General features: G+C 52.1%; 2 protein-coding genes across 2 annotated transcripts in view; both read right to left on the bottom strand.

The window, feature by feature from the left end:
• Nucleotides 1-1614: 1614 nt before the first annotated feature.
• Nucleotides 1615-2562, bottom strand: LOC137676995 (olfactory receptor 6E1-like). Its single transcript, XM_068424186.1, has one exon. The coding sequence runs from the start codon at nucleotides 2560-2562 to the stop codon at nucleotides 1615-1617; it is 948 nt and encodes a 315-aa protein (XP_068280287.1).
• A 9662-nt stretch (nucleotides 2563-12224) lies between these two features.
• LOC137676994 (CD5 antigen-like) overlaps nucleotides 12225-17592 on the bottom strand; it is a 10419-nt gene continuing 5051 nt past the window's right edge. The window contains exons 4-6 of the mRNA XM_068424185.1: nucleotides 17407-17490; nucleotides 17056-17190; nucleotides 12225-12430 (exon numbers count right to left, since the gene is read on the bottom strand). Coding sequence (XP_068280286.1) covers nucleotides 12225-12430; nucleotides 17056-17190; nucleotides 17407-17490 — 425 coding nt within the window. The remainder of the gene's footprint in view (nucleotides 12431-17055; nucleotides 17191-17406; nucleotides 17491-17592) is intronic.

Here is a 17592-nt window from a genome sequence, read left to right as displayed (position 1 = left end):
GAGGTGAAGGTGGTGATCAGTCTGGAGAACATGCTGTTAGAACAAGACAAGGACCTCAGATATTTGCTGCATAGAGGAACCAGTTGAGATTCAGTCAAACTTAAGCTATCTACCCAAAAATGTCAGAGCCATTGGTGCACAAGTGACTTTGGGTAGGATTTATCACAATAACTTGCCTAAAACAGCTAAGCTAAATCACCAGCGGTGACTTCAAAACCGCTTCACTGAACAAACATTGGTGGCACTCTTTGCCAGCTTAGATGGGATAGGATTCATTCCACTAACTTAGGCATTTAAGTCTACACTCATCCATCTCAGTTTTCTGTATTAGTAACGTGTGCCAGCTTGATGTAATCATTTATGTATTTCAGTGTTTCCGTGGCTTGGCAGGGAAGTTATTTAAACAATACAATGAAATGCTGTCAAATCAAATGCAAGAAAATCTCTCACATTGAATGTCAATCCCATATTTTCATTTAAATGAATGAGAAAATCATGTTTTTGATTGTCTTTCCAAAAGAGAGTATTTTCCTTGCCAATCATGAGTGAAAAGTAATCCAGGAAGATTACGACATGGCAAGACTGTGACAGGGATTAGAGAAAAGGAGATGTTTCCATTTAATTTTGGAGAGACCTTAAGGTACAGTTGTAATCCTCGTGCCTTCAAAGGATGGTCCCCACTGAGCAAGGGTCCCTCACTTGTGCAGATCACCACACATTGCCCAGCATGTGATTCGGTGCACCTGGCATTAGGTATTGAAAAGTTAAGCTGCCAGGCCTATGCTAAGTACAGTTCCTCAATATTGCTCATTCCTCCTTGCTGTCAAAGGAGACGAGACAATGAACCCATCATTTTAGAAATTAAAGTTATAAAAGTATATATCTGAATAAGTTAATATGACTGAATTTGCTAGATTAACTGAAGTATTAGGTCTGAGAGCATTGCCTCAAGGAGTGGACATTTACTTCACCAGACTTGATCTAGAGACAGGTGTGTTGTTACTCAAAACTCCATTTCTGACCAATATTCTAGATTTTGTACCAAAGTAGAAGAGAGGCAAGTTGAAACAGTTAAACTGGACTTTATTTCAGGCAGGTTTTTGTTCTAACCAGGAGGTTAATGGAGATGTAAGTGCCACTTGGTAAAGAAATGAAGCTGTTATTGTTCTTTTTATTGTGTTCCACCTATTTTCTGTCATTCCCTAAAGATTAAGAGATTCAAAAAGATCTGCTACTGAAATACTCAGGAAACCACATTTAAGAGCAAGGAGAAGTTGCATCAGAACTGGAGGAGGGTGAAGCTTGTTGAGCATTGGGTGTGCCATGTAGGGATGAAGTCCTCTGTTTGTTGCTTTCTGTCTCGGTTTCCACACTTAGAAATTGCCATTGTGATATTCACAAGGGCTTGTAAAGTGCTTTTAGGTCATTTGAATGGCATTCCTATGTAAGGTCTTCTTATGATGATCTGTTGCAGGAGAGAACCTGGTGTGATATTCATTTCAGGAAACTTTACACTGCTAAGAAAAAAGGTCTCATTTCTGCAAATACATCATAATCATGTGTTTGTCCTCCCCACCCCTCTCCCCTTTCAAAACCCACTTACAGAAACTCTTCTCAGGTGGAAAAATGCTGTCTGAAGATTACCACACTTCTCTTCAAGCCTGCCTTGAGAGCATCTCTCATCTGCCGGTTCCTCAGGCTGAAGATAAAGGGGCTCATCAAAGGAGTTACCACTGTGTTGAGAAGGGCCACTGCCTTGTTATAGGAAACATGGTGACTTGAAGGCTGGACATACATGAAGATGCAACTACCATAGCCCAAGATGACAAAGGTGAAGTGAGAGGAGCAGGTAGAGAACATCTTGTGCCGTGAGGAAGCTGAGGGCAACCTAAATATGGTGTTAATGATGTAAAGGTAGGACAGTGCTGTCATGCCCAGTGAGCCAAGCAGGATGATGGACGAGGTCATGAAGGTGATCAGCTCCACAATCTGTGTTTCTGCACAGGATAACTTGATCAAAAGCACGCTGTCACAGAAGAAGTGGTCAATATGATTGGCATTGCAGAAGGGCAGCTGGGCAACCAGGATGGTGGGGATAATGGTGACCAGGAAGCCTGCAGTCCATGAGCCCAACAAGAGCTGAAGGCACAGCTGCCTGTTCATGAGCACGGGGTACTGAAGAGGCTGGCATATGGCCATGTAACGATCATAGGAAATGACAGCCAGAAGGACAAACTCAGTGTAGCCCAGAAGGGAGTAGAAGTAGCACTGAGTTAAGCAGCCTGGGTAGGAAATGACTTTGCTGCCCATCAGCAAGTTTCCTATGGCCTTGGGTATGATGGATGTAGTGATGAAGATCTCCAAACAGGCAAGGTTACAGAGGAAAAAGTACATGGGCATGTAGAGGTCTCTTTCAGCAAGAACGAGAGAAATGATCAGCAGGTTTCCAGTTAAGATCACCAGGTATGAAGCCAGGAGAGCCACTGCTATTAGGCGCTCCTGATGGTGGAGGGAGGGGAAGCCCAAGAGAAGGAACTCTGTGACGCTCGTATGGTTCAACATTTCTTCACCTGTGCTGTCGTGAGTAAGGGCAGATGGTCAGTGGAGGAAACAATGCTTCAGGAGGTTAAAAGAAGGTGAGACAGAGTGAAAAAATGTAGTAGGGTGAGAAAAGAGATTCATGGGGACATTCAGGCAAAGGCTGGAAGGAAAACAGAAGAGAGGACACAAGAATCAACCTAGAGCAAGAAGACACCTTTTTATGCACCAAGAGCAAACTTAGTATGGGGGTTAGAGTAGGAATCCACTATAAACATGTAAGTTATTGTATTCAAGCTCTTTACCCAACAGTGCCTTTACAGTCAATGGAGAAAAAAATAGACGTTTCTCAATCGTTCTTACTCTAGTCTATTTAAACATTTCTGTTAGATGAGCTAAAATACATTCTAGTGCAAGATAAAACACCTCAGCAAAGTGGCTTTAACCTTTTGATTAAGACAGAAACAGAGCGAAGGTGACATGAAGATGGTGACAAATGAGGAGGTGTGTGGGAAGTGTGAGAAGAGGGAAGTTTTATTCCCTGGGAAAGGTTTGGTTTTCAAGGAAAACCAGAGCCAAACAGGGAAAAGACAAACATGCTCTGTTTAAAACTATTCCGTTTTCAGGACAGTCTTCGTCCATGCTTGAACTTTGTTGGATAGAACAGAAAGCTTTATAAACAGATTCCTCTCAATCACCAACAACTGTCTTGCTGAAAAATAGTTTGATAAAACTCCCTGGCTGTGAGAGGGAAAATAAAAGATTTAAAAAGCAACACAGAAGAGGGGAATAAACAATAGGAAAAACCTAAAAGCATAAAAAGAATTTAGAAGAAGTCAGGGGGAGGCAGAGCAGGGAAATTCATTCAGTTCGGGGAAAAAAGAATACCTTGTAAAACAAACAAATAAACTAAATAAACTAATAGGAAATTTCACCTTCTCTCTCCTCTGGTATTTGTTTGTTTGTTTGTTTGTTTTTCTTGTTTTTCTTTCTTTCCTGTGTACTCTGTATAAATGAAGCTTGGTTTGGTAAGGAGTTCATCCTGAATTTATTATCTGAGGTCTTGGAAAGTTTGGATTCTTGGTGCAGTGCTTCTTTCAAGACAGCCTTCCCCTATGCAGGCCACCTCCTTTCTGTCCTGCAGTTTTTGCTCGCAAAACTTACACAAGCATAACAACCTCAGAACTATCTTGCTCTGTGCAGCTTAGCTGAGAAGAGCCAACAAGCCAAAACCAACGGAAGGGACAGAGATCCTGACATAGGTCTCGCTTCCTGAGAAATATCACAGGAAAAGGAGGAATATCAGAGGAGGGTAGCAGGTAAGAAGGAAGGCAGGCAGGCCAGGAATTAAAAACCAGCCAAATCAATGAAAACTGAGGTAAAATGTGCCAACACACTTACATTAATCTATGATGTGCTGGGAGCATTAGTGGAGGGAAACAGAAGCCCAGCAGACTTTGTGTGAAGCATCATCTCCTTTCTTCTCCTCCCACAACTCCTACACAACAATCGATCATGTCTCCTTTCAAGGCTGCTGTAAAGCCTTTTTGGGTCAGCTGGCAATGCCATTTGTTCTGAGGCACTTCCTCCAGACTGCAGTAATCTCCGACTTCTCTTCCCCTTCATGTGAAACATTTCTAAGTCCTTGGTTACGTTCCCTGAGGAGTCACAGCCTTGTGTGCTAAAGGGTTCCTTAGCAGAGCAGGTGTGAGAGCGTGATGTGAGATTAATTAAAATGATAGCTGGTAGCAAGGTGACCTAAGCCCTGCAGAAGTCTAGATCCATTCTGTGAAGTATTCTGTGAGGAAGAAGCACAAAATCTTCAAAGGTGCTGTCAAGAGATGTACACTCTGAAAGCAGCTTCTTTGGAGTTACTTCCATGCTCCCTGCCTTATCCTTCTAATGTTGGACACCGAGAGGATATGTGTCTTTTAATGTCAGTCTCCTTAGTTTTCCTTGGGTTTGCTGATGAAGTTCAGGACACAATTCCACTTATTGCAGAAAGGGATTTCCAAAGGTAGATGAGAGGAGTTGATTCCTCTTCTGCACCTGCAAGGGGAGCCCTGACTGACAAAATGACATCCGGCCTCTTCCTTGCAGAGCTCTGGGAGGTTTGCAGAAGTTATTCCTTGCTGTCTAAGAGCCACCTGCCTATCTTCTTCCATTCCAAAAGGAAGGAGACGTCCTGAGGGTTCGGTGCTAAAACTGGCAACATTGTGAAAGCCCCTCTGCCCACCTTAGTGTATCTCAAATAGCACAAGGTATCGCTGTTTTGATGGAATTGTTCTTCTGGTTGGTAGAAGAGACGTTTCTGAAATTATCAGACAACTATAGAATCACTGAAGTTGGAAAAGACCTTTAAGACCATAAAGTCCAACCATTAACCTAACACCACCAAGCCCACCACTAACCCATGTCCCTCAGCACCACATCTACAAATCTTTTAAATCCCTCCAGGGATGGTGACTCCATCACTTCCCTGGGCAGCCTGTTCCAGTGCTTGACAACCCTTTAAGTGAAGAATTTTTTCTTGATATCCAATCTAAACCTCCCTTGGTGCAACTTGAGGCCATTTGCTTTCATCCTGTCATTTGTTACCTGGGAAAAGAAACTGACCCCCACCTCACTATACCCTCCTTTCAGGTACTTGTAGAGAGCAACAAGGTCTCCCCTCAGCCTCCTTTTCTCCAGACTAAACAACCACAGTGCCCTCAGCCGCTCCTCATAAGACTTGTTCTCCAGACCCTTCACCAGCTTCGTTGTCTTCTCTGGGCTCGCTCCAGCACCTCAATGGCTTTCTTGCAGTGAGGGACCCAAAACTGAACACAGCATTCGAGGTGCGGCCTCACCAGTGCCGAGTACAGGGGGACAATCACTTCCCTAGTCCTGCTGGCCACACTATTCCTGATACAAGCCAGGATGCTGGTGGCCTTCTTGGCCACCTGGGCACATTGCTGGCTCACATTCATCTGGCCATTGACCAACACCCCAGGTCCTTTTCCTCCAGGCAGATTTCCAGCCACTCTTCCCCAAGCCTGTAGCGGTGCGTGGGGTTGTTGTGACCTAAGTGCAGGACCCGACATTAAGCCTTGTTAAACCCATCAGTCCAGCCTGTCCATATCCCTCTGCAGAGCCTTTCTACCCTTAAGCAGATAAATACTACCACCTAACTTGGTGTCCTCTGCGAACTTACTGAGGGTGCACTTGATCCCCTCATCCAGTTCATTGATAAAGATATTGAACAGAACTGGCCCCAATACTGAGCCCTGGAGAACACCACCTGTGACCGGCTGCCAACTGGATTTAACTCCATTCACCACAGCTCTTTGGGCCTGGCCATCCAGACAGTTTTTACCCAGTGAAGTGTACACCCGTCCAAGCCATGAGCAGTCAGTTTCTCCAGGAGAATGCTGTGGGAGACGGTGTCAAAGGCTTTACTAAAGTCTAGGTAGACAACATCCACAACCTTTCCCTCATCCAGTAAGCGGGTCACCTTGTCATAGAAGGAGATCAGGCTAGTCAAGCAGGACCTGCCTTTCATAAACCCATGCTGACTGGGCCTGATCGCCTGGTTGTCCTGTACGTGCCCCATGATAGCACTCAAGACAATCTGCTCCATAACCTTCCCCAGAACCAAGGTCAGACTGACAGGCCTATAGTTCCCTGGATCCTCCTTCTGGCCCTTCTTGTAGATGGGCATCACATTTGCTAATTTCCAGTCACCTGCGACCTCCTCGGGAAGCCAGGACTGCTGATAAATGATGGAAAGTGGCTTGGCGAGCACTCCTGCCAGCTCCCTTGGTACCCTTGGGTGGATCCCATCTGGCCCCATAGACTTATGTGTGTCTCAGTGCCATGGCAAGTCACTAACCATTTCCCTTTGGGTTATGGGGGCTTCATTCTGCTCCCCGGCCCTGTCTTCCAGCTCAGGGGGCTGGGTACCCAGAGAACAACTGGCCTTACTACTAAAGACTGAGGCAAAGAAGGCATTAAGCACCTCAGCCTTTTCCTCAGCCTTTTTCACTATGTTTCTCCCCACATCCAATAAAGGATGGAGATTCTCCCTGACCTTCCTCTTGTTGCTAATTTATTCATAGAAACATTTTTTATTGCCTTCTACAGCAGTGGCCAGATTTAGTTCCAGTTGGGCTTTGGCCTTTCTAATTTTTTCCCTGAATAGCCTCTCAACATACTTGTAGTCCTCCTGAGTCACCTGCCCCTTCTTCCAAAGCTCATAAACTCTCTTTTTTTTATCCCGAGTTCCAGCCAAAGCTCTCTGTTCAGACAGGACAGTCTTCACCACCAGCTCATCTTTCGGCACATAGGGATGGCCTGCGTCTGCACCTTTAAAGATTTCCTTCTTGAAGTGTGTCCAGACTTCCTTTTGCCATTCAGTTCTGCCTCCCAAGGCACTCTGTCAACCAGGCTCCTAAACAGGCCAAAGTCTGCCTCCGGAAGTACAAGGTAGCAGTTCTGCTGACCCTCCTCCTTACTTCTCCAAGAATCAAAAACTCTATCATTTCATGATCGCTATGCCCAAGGCAGTCTCCAACCATCACATCACCCACAAGTCCTTCTCTGTTCACAAACAACAGGTCCAGCAGGGCACCTTCCCTAGTTGGCTCACTCACCAGCTGTGTCAGGAATTTCTCTTCCACACACTCCAGGAACCTCCTAGGCTGCTTGTGCTGTACTGTATTTCCAGCAGACATCCGGTAAGTTGAAGTCCCCCACAAAAACAAGTGCTAGTGATTGTGGGACTTCTCCCAGCTGCTTATAGAATATTTCATCTACCTCTTCATCCTGGTTGGGTGGTCTATAGCAGACTCCCACCATGATACCTGCCTTGTTGGCCTTCCCCCTGGTTCTTACCCATAAACAACCCTATTGTCACCATCCTCAAGCTCTAGACAGTCTAAACACTCCCTATCATACAGGGCAACCCTACCATTTCTCCTACCTTGCCTATCCCTTCTGAAGAGTTTATAGCCATCCACTGCAGCACTCCAGTTGTGTGAGTCACAGAATCACAGAATCAACAAGGTTGGAAGAGACCTCTGGGATCATCGAGTCCAACCGTTGCCCTGACACCACCCTGTCAACTAGACCATGGCACTAAGTGCCACGTCCAGTCTTTTCTTAAACACCTCCAGAGATGGTGACTCCACCACCTCCCTGGGCAGCCCATTCCAATGTCCAATAACCCTTTCTGAGAAGAAATGCTTCCTAATGTCCAACCTGAAGCTCCCCTGGAGAAGCTTGAGACTATGTCCTCTTGTCCTATCACTAGTTGCCCGGGAGAAGAGGCCAACTCCCACTTCACTACAACCTCCCTTCAGGTAGTTGTAGACTGCAATAAGGTCACCTCGGAGCCTCCTCTTCTCCAGGCTAAACAACCCCAGCTCCCTCAGCCGTTCCTCGTAGGTCAGACCCTCCAGACCCTTCACCAGCTTGGTCACCCTCCTCTGGACTCGCTCCAACACCTCAACATCTTTCTTGAAGTGCGGGACCCAGAACCGGACACAGGATTCAAGATGCGGCCTCACCAGTGCCGAGTACAGAGGGACAATCATTTCCTTAGACTGGCTGGCTACCCTATTCTTAATAGAGGCCAGGATGCCATTGGCCTTCTTGGCCACCTGGGCACACTGCTGGCTCATGTTTAGCCGGCTGTCGATCAGCACCCCCAGGTCTCTTTCCACCGGGCCGCTCTCTAACCACTCTTCCCCCAGCCTGTAGAGCTGCATGGGGTTGTTGTGGCCCAAGTGTAAGAGCCGCCACTTGTTCTTGTTGAACCTCATGCCGTTGGTCTCGGCCCATCTACCTAACCTGTCCAGATCCCTCTATAGGGCCTTCCTACCCTCCAGCAGATCAACACTCCCACCCAGCTTGGTGTCATCTGCAAATTTGCTGAGGGTGCACTCAATCCCTACATCTAGATCATCTCTAAAGATATTGAACAGCACCGGCCCCAGAACTGAGCCCTGGGGAACACCGCTAGTGACCGGCCGCCAGCTGGACTTTGCCCCATTCACCACCACTCTCTGGACTCGGCCATACAGCCAGTTTTTAACCCATTTAAGAGTCCACCCATCCAAGCCCCGGGCAGCCAGTTTGTCTAGGAGGATGCTGTGGGAGACAGTGTCAAATGCCTTACTGAAGTCTAGATAGATACATCCACAGCCCTGCCCTCATCTACTAAGCGGGTCACTTGGTCATAGAAGGAGACCAGGTTGGTCGAGCAGGACCTGCCTTTCATGAATCCATGTTGACTGGCCCCGATGTCCCGATTGTCCTGCATGTGCCGTGTAATGGCACTCAGGATGATCTGTTCCATCACCTTGCCTGGCACCGAGGTCAGGCTGACAGGCCTATACTTCCCTGGATCGTCCTTACGACCCTTCTTGTAGACGGGCATTACATTTGCTAATTTCCAGTCAGCTGGAACTTCTCCAGTTAACCAGGACTGCCGGTAGATAATCGAGAGTGGTTTGGCAAGTTCATCTGCCAGTTCCTTCATTACTCTGGGGTGAATCCCATGCGGGCCCATAGCCTTGTGGGTGTCCAACTGGCACAGCAGGTCACTAACAGTCTCCTCCTGGATTACGGGAGGATCATACAGCCCCCCGTCCCTAACTTCAGGCTCTGGAGGCCGAGTCTCCTGAGGACAACTGGTCTTGACATTAAAGACCGAGGCAAAGAAGGCATTGAGCACCTCTGCCTTTTCCTCATCCCCTGACACTACACTACCCTCCTCATTCAGCAAGTGGTGGAGGCTGTCCTTGACCCTCCTTTTGCTGTTGATGTATTTGTAAAAGCTTTTTTTGTTATCTTTGACTGTAGCAGCCAAATCAAGCTCTAATTGAGCTTTGGCCCTTCTAATCTTCTCCCTACACGACCTGGCCACGTCCCTATAGACCTCCCAAGTTACCCGACCCTTCTTCCAGAGCAAATAGGCTCTCTTTTTTCCTTAAGTTCTAGCCTAAGTTCTCTGTTTAACCAGGCCGGTCTTTTTCCCCGACAGCTTGTCTTCCTACACACCGGGACAGCCTGCTCCTGAATATTTAGCAATTCCCTTTTGAAGCATGTCCAGCCTTCCTGGACTCCTTTGCCCTTCAGGACCGATTGCCAAGGGACTCGGTCCACCAACCTCTTAAACAGGCTAAAGTCAGCCCGCCGGAAATCTAAGGCAGAATTTCTACTCTTGCCCCTCCTTACTTCCCCCACTATCGAAAACTCTAACATTTCGTGGTCACTACTCCCAAGACGGCCACTGACCCTCACATCTCCCACTAGTCTTTCTCTGTTCACAAACAACAGGTCAAGCAGGGCCCCTCCTCTAGTGGGCTCATTTACCACTTGCATGAGGAAGTTGTCCTCTACACATTCGAGGAACCTCCTAGATTGCTTCCTCTCTGCCATGTTGTATTTCCAGCAGACATCCGGCAAGCTGAAGTCGCCCATGAGTACAAGGGCCGGCGACCGGGCGGCTTCTGACAGCCGCTTGTAAAACGCCTCGTCCGCCTGCTCATCCTGGTTGGGTGGTCTATAACAGACTCCCACCGTAATGTCCGCCCTGCCGACCTTCCCCCTGATCTTCACCCATAAACATTCAACCTTGTCATCCTCACCATCTTCCTCAATTTCCACACAGTCCAAGCACTCCCTAACATACAGCGCTACCCCACCGCCTCTCCTGCTTCGCCTGTCCCTCTTAAAGAGCCTATAGCCATCCATAGCAGCACTCCAGTCATGACAGTCATCCCACCACGTTTCTGTGATGGCAACCACATCATAACCTTCCTGCTGTACAGTGGCTTCTAGCTCTTCCTGTTTGTTGCCCATACTGCGTGCATTGGTGTAAACACACTTCAGCTGGGCCAGCAGCCTTGCCCCCGACGCAGGCCTGTCACCCCTACGTTCATTTGTGGCTGCCCTGGTCTTATCCCCCTCCCCCATCGAACCTAGTTTAAAGACCTCTTGATCAGCCCTGCCAACTTCTGGGCCATAACCCTTTTCCCCTTCTGACTCAGCTGTTCCCCATCCGGCATAAGCAGGCCTGGTGCCATGAAAACCACCCCGTGGTCAACAAACCCAAAATCCCACCTCCGGCACCAGTCTCTTAGCCACATATTAATCTGTTGTACTTTCATAGTCCTTTCCCTATTTTCACCTAACACTGAAGGAATTGAAGAGAATATCACCTGCGCACCTACCCCCTTTACCAAACGCCCCAGGGCCCTGAAGTCCCTTTTGATAGCCCTGGGACTTCTCTCTTCAATCTCATCCCTACCCACCTGGAATACTAATAGTGGGTAGTAGTCAGAGGGCCTCACCAGTTCAGGAATCCTCCTGGCAACATCCCTTACCCGAGCCCCAGGGAGGCAGCAGACTTCCCTGTGAGTCGGGTCTGGCCTGCATATGGGGCCCTCCGTTCCCCTTAGCAGGGAGTCGCCTATAACAATTACTTTTCTCCTCTTTGGAGCTGGTTGCAACCCTCTTACTCGGTTGCTTCTGTTTACGTAGCCCCGTAGAGGGTCTTTCACCTAGATTCGTGTCTTCCTGACACTCAGGAAGATGCTCAGGCTCCAGCACCTCATACCTATTCTGCAGGGGGACGTGAGGAGGGGAGGAAGGTCGGGATGGGGATTTGCCTGCCACCCCGAGCAGGGACCTGCCTCCATTCCCCCCCATCCCCTAGGTCTCCTCCTGCTCCTTGTGGAGGAGGAAGAGGATCCTCCACTACCCGGGGAGCATTAGACCCATCCGTTTTCCCCAGGACAGGCAGGGAACAACACTGCCCGCCAACCTCTTCCTGGGATGCTCCTGTGCTCCTTAACCTTTCCCCCTCCTCCTTGAGTTGGGCCACCAAGGAGATCGGGTCGTCGACCTGTTCGCACCTCACAGAGGTGAGGTCTCCGTTACCCTCGAGTGCCAGGGTCAGGCTCTGGCACTCCCTGCAGCCTGCCACCTGCACCTCCGCATGCTTCCGCAGCAGGTCCGTTTGGGTTGCCATGTCTTTTCTGGCACCCGCGAGGGACTTAGGGCCCCGTTGAGTGGAAACCATACCTGCCTGCCCGCCTACCCTGCTCGCCCGCCCTCCCTGCTCGCCCGCCCTGCCTGCGAGAACTGCTGCGCAAACTGCCATTCCTCTCTTTGCGTGCTCCGGGTCGCTCGCGCTCCCCAGGGGCTCTTCAAATCTCCCACGGTGTCTCCGGCTACGCCCCCTCCTCTCCTGCGATGGGACTCGGGGGCTGCTGCTCAGGTGGCCCTGAGTGCGGAACCCGCCCTGTACAGCCCGATCTCACCCTCGCCCCACTCACCTCAGTCGCTATCGCTGCCACCGCTGCTGCCGACTGACAGCAGAAGGTTCACAGCTCCTTGGCGCCTTCCTCTCCTTGTGCACTGGGAGGGAGTCAGCGCCCTGCCCAGAGAGCTGCAAACGGCTGTGGCCTCCCCCGCCCGGGGACACACCCAGTCACCGCTGACTCCCCCTCTCCCCTCTGGGCAGGGACTAGTCCCTGTCCTCCAGGAGGCTCTTTATCACCCGATCACGGGGGGTGGTGCTACGCCCCCTCCTCTCCTGATTCGTTGCCGGGAACTTCCGGGTCTCGGGGCTGCTGCTCGGGGGGGGTGGGCCAGAGCACGGAAACCACCGCTACAGCCCGATCTCGCCCCCACTCACCTCAGTCGCTGCCGCCGCTGCCGCTGCTGTCGCCGCTGCCGCTGCTGCCAGCTGACTGTGAGTCATCCCACCATATTTCTCTGATGGCCAGTAAGTCATAGTTTTCTTGCTGCACAATGGCTTCCAGCTCCTCCTGTTTGTTGCCCATGCTGTGTGCATTGGTGTAGATAGATAGATACACTTCAGCTGGGCTATCGATCCTGCCGCCTTTGTGGAGGGAGAAGGCTGAATTCCTGCAAGACCATTCTGTGGCACTTGCACAGTTTCTAACCCATCAATTACCCCTGCACCCCTGCTGCCGCATGGCTCTCCTTCTCCTGCCTCCACTGCTTACCCATCAGGAACATGGTGACAACTGTGACCCAGGAACATCCCCCTCTGTCTCCAGTCTCAGCCTCTCCCCAGTCAACCAGTCAGGCCAAGGAATGGCACATATTGGACTGTAGTCCCACAGTCACATGCGTGTCCTAGCTCCCTGCAGATCTTCTGCCTCATAGCCGCTTCCCCAGGGATGCGCCTCCAGAGAAGCTTGGATTTTGTCACGACTGAGCACAAGTGAGAGAAGGGGAAGAGGGAGAGGCTGTCTGTCCAAGCAAGGTTACTGTCTTGCCAGCTTTGAGCACGAGCTTGAAAATGCTTGGCTACAGGGACAGTGCCTGTAGGACTATCACTGCTCCAAGAGAGTCCTTCTAGGTCTTGAGCGAGAATGGGAGAGTCATTGCTGAGGATGGACCATGTGTGCAAAGCAGAATAGATGAGCAGTTCATCACCTTAACTCCACTCAATCACTACAGAAATTCATGGTGACTGTGGTCTGGTTTTGATTCCCCAAACCCTCTCTGCCTGGCAGGGGCTCAACGGGGAAAAATCTATGGCATTGGACAACACAATAGCCCCAGCTGTACCACCACGAGGACATCATCCCTGCGTGTGGTCGAACCATCGACCTTTCAGTTAACACTTGAACACGCTCACCCACTCTGCCACAGAGACCCCAGCCAGGGCTGTCCCAGGGCACTGCTTTGCCATCAGGACGGTCCTCAGTGCTGAAGGAATGGGAAGCTCCCTGAGCCCAACCCACATCCCCACCCCCATGGAGACGGAGGCCTGCCCTTCACCCGAGCTTCAGGGATGCTGGGGGGCAGAGGGGTGCAGGGGAAGGCCCAGTGCCTGGATGAGGGGGTGTGAGCTTTCTGCTCCCATGTCCCCTTCACTTCACACCCTGGGGTGCCATCAGAGCCTGGGGGCACCTCACTCCAGGGAGGGCATTTCCCTCACCCTGTTGCTCTGCTCCTGATGTGACACAGAGGGGTGTAGCCCTGGGTGGCAGAGGAGGCTGAAGGGAAGGGGTTTGCTCCTCTCCATCGAAACACCCCAGGGTGGGGCAGAGCATGGGGGCAGCACCTGCAGCAAAAGCTTCCTCCTGCCCCATCACACTGCAGAGGTGTTGAAGGGGCAGAGCTCTGCAGTGCAGCCCTGTGCCAGGATCAGGCCCCAGCAGAGAAACTGTCCCAACTTCCCCCATCTCAGGAGGGTTCAAGTGCTGTTTTCTGCAGAGGGTCCCTGGGCACCCAGGGGACCACAGGGCTGTGCTTGCCATAGACATGTCATGGGAGGAGAGTGTTCCTCCTGCTGGTGGGTGTCAAAGGGATGTAGCTCAGTGGCAGAGGACCTGCTTTGCATGTGGGAGGTCCTGGGTTCAATCCCCAGCATCCCCAGGGGGTGCTTTTGCCCTGACTCCCCAGCCTCAGGAGGGTGCAGGCTGGAGCTGGAGCACTGGTCCTCCCCAGGCCCTGTGGGCCTGCCCTGCCCACCCAGGCCTTGGCTGTGAGGTGAGGAGGGCTGTGGGAGGGCTGTGTGTGCTGCCTCTGCTGAGCCCCCACCCAGAGGAGAGGCAGGCAGCTGTGCTGGGACTGAGCTCAGGTCACTGCCCTGCACCACAGACCACCCCACCCCACCCACCACCCAGGGACAGTGCTTGGCAGCAGAGTGTTCCTGTGGGGAAACCTCAGGGAGCGGATAGACGTCAGCAGCACACTAGGGATCCTTTCTGGCTGCACTGAGACATGTGATGTGAGGGTGCTGGATCAGCCCAGGTGCTTTTTGGGACCAGGGCCACACTGCCCTGGTGGTTTTCCGGGGGTAAGGGTCTGAGATTATCCTGTCTCCAGGTGGAGATCCCACACCACATGGGAAGCACCCCTCTGTGCCAGCAGGTACTGAGCCCGATAAGCCTTGCCAGAGCTGTGGAACTTCCAGCTGGAGGAATGACATTCCTTACCCTGACCCAGTATCCAGGTCCTTTTCCTTCCATCGTCACCACTGGCTTAAGCAGAGTCTCAGTTCAGGGAACCTGGAGCTGCTGAGGTCAGGCACTAATCCTACAGAGGTGGGACTGGTGGGACTGGTGCCCACCTCTTGTTCCTGGAGTGTTTGGTGTCTGCGTCCACCCTGTGCTGGCAGGATCGAGGAGGCACAGGCCTACTCACAGCCATGCACAGGCAGCAAGGGCCAGGAGATGGTACCTCTGAGCCTGCAGATCAGCGTTTGTACTGCCCATAGGCCCCCACCATCCTGTGTTCAAAAGAGAACACTCTCCCCTCCTTCTTTACTTCACTTTTATATCTTACTTCTCTGAGATGCAGGGCTGGAGCTTGCCCCAGTGGGAATTTTCCAGGGGATGGAGGCTGTGTTTGCAGTGCCCATGTATGTCACCCATCACCAGGGGGGGTCTCGCCCTGGGAACGCTGCTCTCCCAGGGGGGCTGTCAGCAGGAAGGGGCAGAAGGATGTGTGAGCCTCGGTTCTCAGAGTCACCCCAGGGGTAGAGGAGCTCCTAGCAGGGAACTGGGCAACGTTGCAATGGGAGAGGATGTTGGCAACAGCTGCCTCCTCCTTTCTTCTGCTCCAGGGCCAGACCCTGCTGTTTGCAGATCTACTCCCTGCAGGGAGCCATCGCAGCTTCCAGCCTGCAGCAGAGGAGCCTTTGGGTTCCCCAAAAGCTGAAGGGGTGTGGAGATCCACCAGCAAGAGCAGGGAGGGCAGCTGGGGTGCCAGGTCCCGCCCAGGTGTCAAGTCCTGCCTGGTTTCTGCATAAGAGGTTTATCTGCCCTGGGCATAGGGGAAAGTGAAAGCCCCAGCTGGGGGAGACGGGCCCTGGCTCAGCTCCCAGCAGCACCTGCTTTAGGGAAGGGACACAAAAATCTCCTCTGCCAAGGAAATGTGTCCACATGAGCATCCTCCCAGGTGGGCCTTTCTCCAGGCCAGGGGCTGGATGATGGCTTTGGGCTGCAGCACAGGTCTCGTGGGGATCCTTTCTCCCTCCCCCGGCCTCTTCCTCCTCTGCCTCCCACAGCACTGAGGGAAAGGTCTCCTCATGCCCTCTGCTCCCACCCCCCTGCACCTGCACACAGTTACTGCCCCAACACAAGCCTACACTGACACCCCTGGCCAGGCAGCAGGAGGGCAGGGGTGGAGGCTGGAGCCCAGCAGGAGGAGGGGGTCCCAGGGCTGCTGTGGGGCCTTACAGCCTCTGCTCAGGAAGGAGGCAGCTCTGTGGCTGTGACAAGAGTGCTCGGGGTCGGCAAGCACCCAAGGCAGCAGGAGCAGCCCATGGAGACTGGGGTCCTGGCAGAGCCAGAGGAGAGGGAATCCCAGACCCATGTGTCCCAGAAAGTGACTCTGCACCCTGTGCCGGGGTAGTGGGGAGCAGAGCTGCCCCCTAACCATGGTGCGAGGTGATCCACAGGCCATGATCCCCCATGGGGCTGGATAGGATGTTCAGGGCACTGTGGCCACATTATTGCTCACATTATTGCTCACATCTGTGGGACCACAGCCAGGACTTGCCCTGATGCAGCAGCTGTTGTGGCACTGTAGGACCAGGGTAGCCCAGGCAGGGCCTGGGGGAACGAGCAGCTGGGAAACTCCAGGGTGAGGAGATGGGCAATGCCACTGGGCTGCACCACAGAACCTTGCAGAGAGTCATTATTGTTGGGAACTGTGGCTGGCAGGATGGAAATGTCTCCATCAGCAGAAATATTCCCCAGGGATCATGGGCTTTTGTAGCCACAAAGCCTGAACCCAAACCTGCTGCCCCTGAGACGTGCCCCTTCCCCACCACCATGTCTTAGTGCTCTGCTCCCATGCGATCAGCCTTAGGGAGACACCCCGACACCTGGGCAGGTAAGCACCAGCTGTGGGTCAAAGCCCCCAGAGACTTTTAATAAGAACAAATAAGGATGCACAGTGTAGAAGTGGGAATAAATTTGACCAAACTCCAGGTGGTTTCTGCTGCCCATGGGTAAAGGGAGATGGCTCCCTGGTGCTCACAGCTCTCCCAGCTGCACAGACCTCTCCTCCCTCCTGGCTGCACCCAGCTGCATGGCAGGGACGGACTCTCCTGGCCCAGCGCTCAGGGACTGTTGTGCACCGAGCTCCGCTGTCACAGCCTTTGAGTCCTCACAGGGATGTGCCAGAGACACCTCTTCAACATCATCATAGCCCACGCTCCCTGGGGACAGGGATGAGGTGACTCCTTCAGCTCCAGTGACCCTGGCAGATCTCTGGGAGCGCAGGCTGCCCCCTACAAGAGCAAGGCAGGATGTTGAAGGTCGCCCCATGAGGTTCCCCTCATAGTCCGTACATCACCTTCCTCTTTTCCCCTCAGCAGTCCTGAGATGTTCAGCTCCTTCTCCCACCCCCAGTCTCTCCAAGGAAAACTCCCGCAGCAGGTTCCCCCTTGCCAGGGGGTTGGGCTCTCAGGAAGGCAGCGACTTGGGTGGGACCAGGGATAGCACCCCAGGAACCGGCAGTGCTAAATTTTCCTCTCACCTCCAGGTGCATCCTTGGGCCCTGCTCCCTCCTCTGGCACCCTGGTCATTTCCCACTCTCTTTGCCCAGGGGCAGCATCCTCCCCAGGGTCAGAAACCTCCCTGGCATCGTCATAGCCATCCACTGGGTCATCTCCTGGTAGGACAAGAACATCTGAAGGAGAGGGGAGCTGGTGACAGTGAGAAGGTATGTCCTGCAGAGCAGAGGACGGGAGGATGTGCAGGGACACAGGGCTCAGACACTGGTGTTGGCAGCACCACAGGAGACCCCCATGTCCTCCCCATCTCTGACAGTGACACCACTGTCCATCGCAGGTCTGCAGGGAGATCAACCCCTTCCTGCCTCCATTACCTGCTGCTGATCCCAGACCATCCTCCTCCTCACTGTAGCCAGGGTAGGGCTGCAGCTGGCTCAGGGACCCCTCTGAATAGGAGCCTGGAGAGATGCACAGTGGGTGTTATGGAGCGAGCCCCACTGACCTGGCTCGTGATCAGCACTGCTGGGGAAGTGGGACCCGCAGAGCTGGGGCTGCATGGG

This window comes from Nyctibius grandis (genome assembly GCF_013368605.1).
Source record: "Nyctibius grandis isolate bNycGra1 chromosome 34 unlocalized genomic scaffold, bNycGra1.pri SUPER_34_unloc_1, whole genome shotgun sequence".
Lineage (NCBI taxonomy): Eukaryota > Metazoa > Chordata > Aves > Nyctibiiformes > Nyctibiidae > Nyctibius > Nyctibius grandis.
The sequence above is the reverse complement of the archived record's forward strand: the minus strand, read 5'-3'. Positions and strand labels throughout refer to the sequence as shown.